The 12399-nt window shown below is 37.0% G+C and overlaps 1 protein-coding gene across 2 annotated transcripts in view; it reads left to right on the top strand.

Moving 5' to 3' along the window:
- The window catches only part of SUPT3H (SPT3 homolog, SAGA and STAGA complex component), a 485803-nt gene that overhangs the window by 380181 nt on the left and 93223 nt on the right, over positions 1–12399 (top strand). For both annotated transcript variants that reach the window (XM_054569443.1, XM_054569444.1), the window contains exon 10: positions 2031–2198. In XM_054569443.1, the coding sequence (XP_054425418.1) occupies positions 2031–2198 (168 nt within the window). The remainder of the gene's footprint in view (positions 1–2030; positions 2199–12399) is intronic.

Below are 12399 nucleotides of genomic sequence, written 5' to 3'. Positions count from 1 at the left end.
AGCTACCCAGCAGTTAAGAAAAGTGGTCTGTCTATGTATGCCGGGTTTCCTGGGCTCTCTGGGAGGTGGGAGCATGAGTGTCAGAAAGCATCCTGACTAAATATGTTAGCACAAGCCTCAAGCTATTCCCTAGCCTGCCAGACACCACTCCTCCTATGTGACTGGTAGTCAAAATGAACATTCAGAAGGACTGGAAGTGTTCCTGCCCTTTATTACCTGCTAAACACAAAGAGAATGGCCATTCTAAAATAGGAGTCTTACTCATCCCCATTACAAATCAGCAACCAACATCAAGGGCCTGATGTAAGGACTTTACCAACTTGAGTGCAAAGGGGAACTCTGGAGACTGATATGATCTCTATTCAGGGAGGTAAAACAAACAAGGAAATAAATGAGCAAGCAAGCAAGCAAACAGTTCAAAATAGCATTTACTAATTTCCAAATGAGTGGCATAGACAGAGTGCCAAGGTAAAAAATACTTCCTAATTATAATCAAAGAAGACTTCAAAGACGAAGCTGGGTGTTGAAGGAAAGATAGGACTTTGATGAGACAGCAAAAGTGAGGAGAATACTCTGGGCCTCAGAGGCACCATCAGTATAATTGTACAAGGAAAAAAACTAATTAAAATATTCAAGCAAAGGATTCACTGAAGACAGGTAGCAGAAAGTTAAATTAGAAAATTAAAGCCTTAAATACTTACTAAGGAAGTGTCGAAGCTTTCTTGGCTAAAGGGTAATGAGTTCAAACAGGTGTTTTAAGAAGATCCAAGTGGAGGTGCTATGTACAATGGATTGGAGTTGGAAGCTTAAGGCATGGAGTTAATACAAAATGCATTCTATTTTTATGATTATCATTTCTGAGCATTACATATGTAAAGAAGTGATCTAGTTAAGCTTGGGCTCTCATATTAAATTAGCAAATTTAATATTAATTCAAGCTAATATTCTAGATTTTTTCCCTAACATATGATTTATGTACAGGAAGCAATGATCTCTAGGAGCTGTCTTGTTTTTCCTAAGGACAACTCATGCTAGATTAGCTTTTTCCTTCCTGTTTGATAATGTTTCCATGCATCTAGAGCAAAGAATTACTCCTGAAATCAGTATCTGAATTTCAGCAAAACATTTTACAAAGTTTGGCATAATTTTTTTTTAATTATGGAGAAGTGTAGGCCAGTAGATAGTATGGTTAGTATGGTTGATAAGATGACATAGGTTATTAGTACTGTTATGTGAAAAAGAGAGACTTTTATTTGCCTGTAAATTTCTTGAGTGCCAATATTGTGGTGTTACAATAAAGAAACTTCTTTGTTCGGCTTCAGTGGTCAGGCATTATCTTATAGGATGGATGTGGATGCAATGGAGAATGTCTAAAGGAAAGTGAAGGTGGGGTGCAAGGGAAGGCATCTGAAAACATGTATCAGTGGTTGAAGGAACTGAGGTGTTTGACTTGTAGAAAATGCTATTAAATACAACAGTCTTCAAATATTTGAAGTGTTTCCTCATGGAAAAGAGAATAGACTTACAGTCATAAGCAAAGAAACCAGATAGATATGAGGGATTTTATGAAGGAAGGAAGGCATTACATGTGAGAGGAGCTAGAGGTATCTACAATGATCCTAAGACAATTGGTTTTTTGTTACCGGGAGAAGTCTGGTTCATCATGGATACAAAAAAAAATGTCTGGGAGCGTCCAATCTAGAGGTACCATTTAGAGGTTCTTTTTGAAACATGTAAGTTTGAAATGCTAACAAAACTTCTGAATAGAAATGTCTGTATCTGACAAAATCTACATAAATTTTGAAAGCTGTAGCTGAGGACTGCTGATTATATCTATATGATTAGATTAAAATTAACATATTTAGACCATTAGCGGCAAGATGGGGCATCATTTCTGTCAATGGGATAATAATAAATTGTTTTTATATTTGTAAGCTTCAAATAGTAGTATATTCATGAGATACTAAGTAAAATCAAAGGTTAGTAGAAGTTCTGGTCACATGATTTCAAAGCCCTGTCTCTTTGGGCAGGGATCTTGCATAAAGTCTTACCCAGACTCTCCTGAGAATACCCCCCCTCCTACACCAACTGCTCCATCATCTGGATCACAGCACTCAGGGAAAACCACATCAGCATCCCTAGGGAATGGGAATGTTGGACAAGACTCAGCTAAAACCAAGCAAAGGAAAAGAAAAAAGGTCAGTGATTTTTTTTCTTTTCTTTCTCTCTCTTTTGGAGTAAAGAAAGTCTTGTTCTGTTCTTTTTAGAGATGGGAAAATGTACTCTGTTTTTCTCATAATTCAAACTTGTAGAAGCAGCCAGTTTTTACTTAACCATACTCAATAACTTTTACTCAAACTTTAACAGCTTTCTTATGAATAAAGGAAGATACTGAATTTTTTAAGATTATATTTTTAAAATTTCAAACATAAAAGTTAAAAGACTTGTAGAATGAACACTGTATGTCTACCATCTAGATTCTACAATTAACATTTTGCTATATGTATTATGTTAACTGTATATTTACATTTACTGTATCTATGCATCATATTGTTTCTTTATCCATCAGTTTAATTTTTTTTTTTTGATACATTGCAAAGAAAGCTGCAGACATCAGTGTACTTCATGCCTAAACGCTTCATTATGTATAATTTGTTTGTGGTTTCTTTTAAGGTAAAATGTATACTACACAGTGAACCTTTCAGTCCTTAAGTATACCACTTGATGAATTTTGACAAATATATAAACCTATTGTTTTCTAAACCCCTCTCAGTTCAGAAAGTTTTTTCACGCCTTCTCCCAGTGGGTTTTATCACCTTTCTTAGAAAGATGTTCTTATTTTTTTCCATCATAGATAAATTGTTTCTGTTGTAGAACTTCACTCGAGATATTTTTGAAATTTATGTTTTTAGTAGAAAAGGTAATATATTTATCTTTATTGCCAAGTAATGTTCCCTTATATGAATATGCCAGTTTATTCCTTCTCATTTTGGTGGACACCTCAGCTGATTCCAGTTTTTGAGATATGAATAAATATCTTATAAGCATTATCGTACAAGTCTTCATGGGAAAATGCTTTCGATTCTCTTAGGTAAATAGCTTAGAATGAAATTATTGGGTCATAGAGTAGTTATGTGTTTGGTTTTAAAGAGACTGCAAGACTTTTTTTCCAAAATGGTTCTATCATTTTTACTTCCACCAGCAATGTATGAGAGTTTCAGTACCTCCATGTTCTCATCAGCATTGGGTGTTGTCATTGTTTTTACTTTTAACCATTCCAATGGATATTTAATAGTAAGTCATTATAGTTTGAGTTTGCATTTCCCAGGTGACTAATGATGTGGAGCAATTTTTTTTCCATGTATTGATGGCTATTCATATATCTTCTTCAGGGAAGAGTTTCTTCAAATCCTTTACACAGTATTTTTGAGGATGGGTTGGTTGTCTTTTACTACTAACTTCTAGGAGTTTTTTTATGTATCCTGTGTAACAATCCTATGTCAGGTAAATGTTTTTCCAATATTTTCTCCCAGTCTGTAGCTTAATGGTGTTTTCTTTTTAATCAACTTGAATATAGTCTTTTTAAAAATATACTTTACTGATTATGATATTACAGTTCCATTTTTTCCTCCCCTTTATCACTCCCCCCACCATGTACCTCCCCTCCCACCAACATCCCCCACCTTAGTCCATGTCCATGGGTTGTACATATAAGTTCTTTGGCTTCTCCATTTCCTACAATGTCTTTAACCTCCCCTGTCTACGTTGTGCCTACCAGTTATGCTTCTCATCCCTGTACCTATTTTCCCCCCTGTCTCTCCCTAGTAATTCTCCATGCGATCTCCATTTCTGTGATTCTGTTCCTGTTCTAGTGGTTTGCTTGGTTTGTTTTTGCATTTTTAGGTCCAGTTGTTGATACTTGTAGTTTGTTGTCATTTTACTGTTCATAGATTTTATCTTTCTCTTAGATAAGTCCCTTTAACATTTCATATAGTATGGGCTTGGTGATGATGAACTCCTTTAACTTGACCTTGTCTGGGAAGCACTTTATCTGCCCTTCCATTCTAAAGGATAGCTTTGCTGGAGAGAGCAATCTTGGAGGTAGGTCCTTGTCTTTCATGACCTTGAATACTCCTTTCCAGCCCCTTCTTGCCTGCAAGGTTTCTTTTGAGAAATCGGCTGACAGTCTTATGGGAACTCCTTTGTAGGTAACTGTCTCCTTTTCTCTTGCTGCTTTTGAGATTCTCTCCTTATTTTTAATCTTGGGCAATGTAATTATGATGTGCCTTGGTGCGTGCTTCCTCGGGTCCAGCTTCTTTGGGACTCTCTGAGCTTCCTGGATCTCCTGGAAGTCCATTTCCTTGGCCAGACTGGGGAGGTTGTCCTTCATTATTTGTTCAAATAAATTCTCAATTTCTTGCCCTTCCTTTTCTCCTCCTGGCACCCCTATGATTCGGATGTTGGAACGTTTAAAGTTGTCCCAGGGGTTCCTATGCCTCTCCTCATTTTTTTTGAATTCTTGTTTCTTCATTCTGTTCTGGGTGAATGTTTTTCTCTTCCTTCTGCTCCAGATCGTTGATTGAGTCCCGGTTTCCTTTCCTTCACTGTTGGTTCCCTGTATATTTTGCTTTATTTCACTTTGTATATAGCCTTTCTTCTTTCATTTTATGACTGAACCCAATCATTTCTGTGAGCATCCGGATTACCAGTGTTTTGAACTCTGCGTCTGATAGATGGACTATCTCCTCGTCACTTAGTTCTTTTTCTGGAGCTTTGATCTTTTCTCTCATTTGGGCCATATTTTTTTGTCTCGGTGCACCTGTTACAATGTAAGGGGCGGAGCGCTAGGTATTTTCTGGGGCTGAGCAACATACTTTGCTGCATTGTGGAGCTGTGTGTGAGGGGGGGTCACAGAGGGAACAATGCTGCTTGCTCAGCTCTCACCCCACTTTCAATCACTTCCCCCGCTACCCACAAGCAAATTGGGCCCTTCTAGTGCTGATTCCCAAGTGGGAGGACTTGTGTACTTTCTAGGACCTCATTAGTCTTTCCAACCAACTCTTCTGTGAGACTGGGTGTTTCGTCTGCTGCTGCAACCCCCACAGGTTATTACAGCCAGAGGTTTTGAGGCATTAGTTTCCTGCGCTAGAACCCTGGGTTGCACAGTATGTCCCACACCCCAGTTGTTCCTCCTGGCTTATCCACACGTGAATGTAGGATATCCTTGTACACCAGCCACCACTTCGTCCTCCTGGTCAGCCAGCTGCCACCTTGTCACATGTCCTCAACACGCAGGGTTCCCATTTCTGCCCTTCCAGCAGTCTGGATGAATGTTTCTTCTTTAATTCTTTGGTTGTTGGACTTCCATACAGTTCATTTTCTGGCAGTTCTGGTTGTTTTTTGTTTTTAAATTGTTCATTATCCTTTTGGTGGTGTGAGTAAGCGAAGCATAGCTACCTATGCCTCCATATTGGCTGGAACTCCTCACTGGTGTGTTTTGATCAGCACAAGTTTTGAATCACTGAAGTCTGATTTATCCAATTTTTTCTTTTATGTGTATTGCTTTCTGTGTCCTGTCTAAGAAATCTTTGGCTACTCCCAAGCCATGATGATATTCTCCTGTGTTTTCTTCTGCAAGATTTATAGCTTAACTTCTCTATTTTGTTCTATTAATCAAAGTCAGATTAACTCTCATGTATTATATGAATTGAGGCCAAGTTCACTTTTTCACATATGGATATCTAGTTATGGCAGAACCATTTGTTAAAGACTGTTTTTTCCCATTGAATTGCTTTGGTGGCTTTGTTGATAATCAAATGACCATCCATATATGTCAGTTTACTTCTGCAATTTCAATTTTGTTTCATTGACTATTTTTCAGTCCTTTTGTCAGTATCATCTGTCTTTATTATTGTAGCTGTATAATAAGTTTTAAAGTCAGGTAGTGTAAGTCCTCAAACTTCATTTTTCAGGTTTAATAGGGATTTTCTTTGTTCCTTGCATGTATGTAAATTTAGAATCAACTTGTTAATTTCTATCAAAAAAGAATGAGGAGGGGGAGAGTGAGAGAGAGAGGAAGGCAGCAAAGGAAAAAAGAAAGGAAAGCATAGTAGGATTTTGAAAAGGATAATATTGAATGCTTATATCAATTTAAGGATATGAATGTCTTAGCATTACCAAGTATTATAATCCATGAACATGGCATATCTCTGCACTTACTTATATTTATAAAATCTCTCTTTTTATCACTGGGAATACTATTTATCCTGAACTGTATTTTATTAATATAGCCATTGTAGCCTCCTTGTGCTATTTATATGATACATGTTTTTCTATTTTCTTTCATTATACCTGTATCTTAATATTTAAAGTGCATCTCTTGAGGACAACGAATAATTGGGTCTTGCTTCTTTACTTTCTTTCTGTGTGTATCTTTTAATTATAGTCTTTAGGTCTGTGATATTTAATGTTATTTGTTGAATTGGTTGGATATAGGTCTACTGTTTTGCTCTGTTTTCTGCTTGTTCTATTTTTGTTCCTCTCTTTTTTCCCCTGCCTTCTTCTGGGTTAATTATGTGCTCTTTTAGAAAACCGTTTTATCTCCTGGTGTCTCAGTGATGTCTCTTTCCATTATTTTATTTTTAGTGGTTATGCTAAGAATTACAATATGCGTCCTTAAATTTTCAGTGTACTTAGTTGTTATTGTGCTACATTACTCATATTAAATACAAGACTATTATATTTGTATAGCTCCATTTATTTCACTCCTGCTCTTCATGTCGTCCAACATCTTACATCTACATATGTTATAACACATGATACTATTCTTTGCCTTAAACAATCAAACGTATTTCATTGACACTAACAGAAAAAATAGACTCTAACATCTACCATTTCCATTGTTTTTCATTCCCTTTGGATTATCAGAATTCTGGTATCATTTTTCTTTTCCTGCTAGATTTTATTTAGCATATGTAATAGTGCAGGTTGGCTGGTGATGGTTTCTGTTAGTTTTCATATGTCTGAAAATATCTTTACTTCCCCCTTATTCCTGGAAAATGTTCTCACTGGATATAGAATTTTGGATTGGTAGTTTTATTTTTAGTACTTGAATGATATCTTTTCACTATTTTCTGGCACTTGTTGTTTAATCATATGTCTGTAGATTTTGTACTATTGTTTCTGTTTATGTAACATGTTACTTTTCTCTGGATACTTTCAGGATATTATCTTTACATTTTGTTTTTAGCCGTTTGACCACAATATACATATATATGGTTTGCTTTGTATTTATTCTGCTTAGAGTTCACTTAGGTTCTTGAATACTAGTTTATATCTTTAATGAATTTGGGAAATTTTCAGCAATTATTTCTTCAGATATTTTTTTTCTGCCTTATTGTTTCTATTGTCCATTTCTGAGACTCTTTAAGTACATATTTGTTACTTTGATATTGTTCCACAAGTATCTGAGGCTCTGTTTAATTTTCTTTTAATCTTTTCTCTCTTTTCTTCAGGTCAGATAATTCTATTGGTTTATCTTTATGTTCCCGACTCTTCTGTCAGCACCAAACTATTGTTACATCCATCTAGTAATGCTTTATTTCTAACAGTTTTATATTTTCCATGTGAGTTCATTTTATAGTTTCTGTCTATCTACCATTATTTTTTACTTGTTATTTATTACAAGTTTATTTTCTTTTATGTTCTTCAGCAAAGTTATAAAGGCTGCCTTAAAAATCTTGTATGATAAGTTAAATATCTGGATTATTTTAGTCTCCATTGAGTGTAAGTCACACTTTCTTAAGTTGTTGCATGTCTAGTCATTTTGAATTATATTCTGGACATTGTGAGTAATAAATTGCAGAGATTTCAGATTCTGTTATAATCCCATAAAGAGAGAGTTCTTGTTGGTAGTGGTATATGTGTATGTGTGTTAAGCAAGCAGTTCACTTTTCTAGAATCAGTTCTGAACTTCAGACTCCTCTTCTGTGGCAGCAGCTAGACTCTCTCTTTACTTCATTTAGCTTCAGTGGGTTTTCTTGGATTCTGTATCACACAGGAATGGTTTAGGGGTTAGTGAAAGATTTGGATAGTTTATACACTGTTTCTTGATTCTGTCCTTTGTGGGATTTCCTTCCTCATTTTATAAAGGTCCCCAAGCCTCTAAGTTTGTGTGCCCCTCTCTACTGACTAGAGCCTGTCCTTAAATTAAAATAGTGAAAACAGGAAACTTACCTCATTACCATTACATTCTTCTTACACACACCATTTCCAGTTTCCACCTAGTTTTGATCAATCTCTATTGCTTTCAGGTACTCGTTTTTGTTTTTTTTTATACTGTGTCCTGTCCAAAGTTTATACTTTCATCTACAACTAAGTTGCTACAATAAAAACAATTTGACATTGCAAACAGTGGAACCATACCAAGATAGAATTTTGTCGTGGAAAGTAAACAGATTGAAGTTTTGGCCTCATCTGGTATCCCCTTTTATTTACAAAATGACACAGCTTGCTGCTTATTATTTTTTTAATATATATTTTATTGATCATGCTATTATGGTTGTCCAATTCTTTTTGCTCCCCTTTATTCCCCTCTGCCCTACACATCCCCTCCCCGCAGCACCCTCCCCACCCTTAGTTCATGTCCATGGGTTGTGCATATAAGTTCTTTGGCTTCTCCATTTCCTATACTCTTCTTAACCTTCCCTTGCCTATTTTGTACCTACTATTTATGCTGCTTATTTCCTGTACCTTTTCCCCCATTCTCCCCATTCCCCCTCCCCCCTGATAACCCTCCATGGGATCTTCATTTCTGTGATTCTGTTCCTGTTCTAGTGGTTTGCTCTGTGTGTGTGTGTGTGTGTGTGTGTGTGTGTGTGTGTGTGTGAAGACTCAGTTGTTGATAACTGTGAGTTTGTTGTCATTTTACTGTTCATAGATTTTATCTTTCTCTTAGATAAGTCCCTTTAACATTTCATATAGTATGGGCTTGGTGATGATGAACTCCTTTAACTTGACCTTGTCTGGGAAGCACTTTATCTGCCCTTCCATTCTAAAGGATAGCTTTGCTGGAGAGAGCAATCTTGGAGGTAGGTCCTTGTCTTTCATGACCTTGAATACTCCTTTCCAGCCCCTTCTTGCCTGCAAGGTTTCTTTTGAGAAATCGGCTGACAGTCTTATGGGAACTCCTTTGTAGGTAACTGTCTCCTTTTCTCTTGCTGCTTTTGAGATTCTCTCCTTATCTTTAATCTTGGGCAATGTAATTATGATGTGCCTTGGTGCGTGCTTCCTCGGGTCCAGCTTCTTTGGGACTCTCTGAGCTTCCTGGATCTCCTGGAAGTCCATTTCCTTGGCCAGACTGGGGAGGTTGTCCTTCATTATTTGTTCAAATAAATTCTCAATTTCTTGCCCTTCCTTTTCTCCTCCTGGCACCCCTATGATTCGGATGTTGGAACGTTTAAAGTTGTCCCAGGGGTTCCTATGCCTCTCCTCATTTTTTTTGAATTCTTGTTTCTTCATTCTGTTCTGGGTGAATGTTTTTCTCTTCCTTCTGCTCCAGATCGTTGATTGAGTCCCGGTTTCCTTCCCTTCACTGTTGGTTCCCTGTATATTTTGCTTTGTTTCACTTTGCGTGGCCTTCAGTTTTTCCTCCATTTTGCGACCCTACTCAACCAACTCAGTGGAGCATCCGGACTACCAGTGTTTTGAACACTGCTTCGGATAGGTTGGCTATCTGTTCATCACTCAGTTCTATTTTTGGAACTTTGATCTGTTCCTTCATTTGGGCCATATTTCTTTGTCTCAGCACGCCTTTTACGTAGTAAGGGGCAGAGCCTTAGGTATCGGCTAGGGCAGGGCAACACACTTTGCTGCGTTGAGATGCTGTATGTGGGGGAGGGGTCCGAACAAACAGTGCCACTTGCCTGGCTCCCAATCAGCTTTCAGCCACTACCCCATACTACCCACAAGCAGACGGGGCTCTTCTAGTGCTGATTCCAGGGTGGGTGGGTTTGTGTACGTCCCAGGACCCCGCGAGTCTCTCCACTGAACTCTCCTGTGAGGCTGGGAGTTTCTCCCACCCTGCCACCCCCACAGGTTCTTACCTCCAGAGGTTTTGAGGCTTTCTTTTCCCGCACTGGAACACTGGGTTGCACAGTCTTTCTCACTCCCCAGCTGTTCCTCCCGGTTTATGCTCACGCAAATGTGGGACGGCCCGGTTCATCAGCCACCTTCTCGCATGTCTGGTCCTCCAGCGACCGCCTTGTCTGGTGTGCTTTCTGCCCTGACTGCCCATCTCTGCCCCTTCTACCAGTCTGGATGAATGTTTCTTCTTTAATTCTTTCGTTGTTGGACCTCCATACAGTTCTATTTTCTGGCAGTTCTGGTTGTTTTTGTTTTTAAATTGAATGTCGTCCTTCTTTTGGTTGTGCGAGGAGGTTAAGTATATCTACCTATGCCTCCATCTTGGCTGGAAGTCCGCTGCTTATTTATTAAGGGAAAGTCTGAACTATAAGGGACTTCTTTCTTACAAGGTAGTTGTAAAGAAGTTCGGCTATAGTGCTAACTTATTCAGTAACTAAAACTATGGTAATAAAATGTAACCTAAAAAACTTCTTAGGTGGACTTGCCTACAAAGCATGTAAGAAATGTAATTAACCTGGTAACTATACATACTTAAAATAATTCTTTATAACTTTGAATATTCTTGTAATTTCTTTGTCTTTAATATTTAAACAATTCTCTCCTGACCTGTTCAAAATTATAAAATTAGGATTATTTTACAGCAGAGTTTTCCTGAATCAAGTATTAGCCCAGTGCATGTCTAAATTTTCCTAAAATCAAAATTACTAGCATCAAAATTAATAATATCTCACTTCAAAAGTATTCTTTATTTCTCTATTTACTCATACACATCTTTCTACATTTGTATAGTTTTGCTATATTTTTATTTTAACTCACAGGAAACTTCAGCTATGGTAGAACATGGTACAATTCATTCTATATAAACTAATAAAGCCTCTATTATGTACCAGCTGTGTGTACCAGAATCCAAGACATTTGATGTGTAGCCATATTCTGACTCTCATTGTAATCTTGAGCACATCCCTTAATTTTACCCTCTCACCTATAAAAAGGAGTAGAAATAGGGAAAGTTTGGAATAGATGGTATTTTTTGTTCTTTACAGATTTAATAATGTGTGAATCCTTGAGTTGAATGATTCTCTTTTGTCTTCTCTTTAAATACCATTTCTACTTTTAATTTCTTTAGTTAAAGAAAAGCTTTTCCTAGTTATATAGAACTACAATTTTAACAATTGACATCTCAAACTTTAAACTGAAAAAATTAATCATATTATATTTTGTGCCCTTTAGCCAAAGGATGACCCACTTTCATCTGAAAAGAAATCCTCTCTAAGCCCAAAGATCTGGGAGAGCTATATATAAAACAACGAGGAGAAAGACACTTGCCTGATAAGTCAGATTATATATCAACCTTTGTGGTCAGTGAGTGACAGAAGTGTTAGTAATAATAGTACTAACCTTTCATTTGCTCTAAGCTGAGATATATGTTACTCCTTTTAAGACTTAATGTTTCAAGTGTAACAAAAGATATAGTCTACCATGTGGATGGGGAAAGAATAAGCAGCAATTATCTGAGATTCCACAACCTTCTTAAATACTGGATTACCCTGGCAAGGGAAAGGCTGAACAAGGATAGGATGATTTTACCTTGCCAACAATTTATAAATTGGAAAGAAAAGAGTCAGGACGGGTATACACATTTGTAATAGATCCATGGGCAACAGGAATTTCAGTATAACTTCTTGTACCACAGGTGAGAGTTCAGACTTCAAGAGATTCTATTCAGTCCAAGCCAGCAAAGACAAGTAGAGGGACAGTACTCAAATCCAGGAGATATGGACGACTTCAGCTTCCAATACCCAGCACCAATTTCTGTAGGAAGAGACATAAATTGAGATAAAATAGAAGAATACAAGAGTGGAGTATGAGCGTAGCCAAGAGGAAGAGGACCTGACTTATGAAGAACTTTACCATGTAGCTTGTACTTTACTTAAGTAAATAAATAGTTTCGTCCCCACAGAGATTTTTGACAACTGTCAAATCTACAAGATAAACAACAAGAATCAGTATTTTGGCAAATATGTGGGCTACAGTTTTGAAAATGTAAAGAATGTCCAAAAATGTGGGCACAAACAGAATAGGAAACATGATACATAAACCTAATACCCTTCATATATGTTTACAGCAGATACAAGATTTTTTAATATGAGATAACAAATATATAAATTAATGTTAATTCTGTGAAAAGTTTGAAGAATATTACAAAAATTCTCAAGTCACTGCTGAATTAAAAATTTTTAACTTTGTGTGAATTTT

This window comes from Pteronotus mesoamericanus, unplaced genomic scaffold (genome assembly GCF_021234165.1).
Source record: "Pteronotus mesoamericanus isolate MK-2021 breed Mesoamerican mustached bat unplaced genomic scaffold, CSHL_Meso_final contig_20, whole genome shotgun sequence".
In the NCBI taxonomy this organism is placed as follows: domain Eukaryota; kingdom Metazoa; phylum Chordata; class Mammalia; order Chiroptera; family Mormoopidae; genus Pteronotus; species Pteronotus mesoamericanus.
This window is presented reverse-complemented; position numbering and strand designations above follow the sequence as displayed.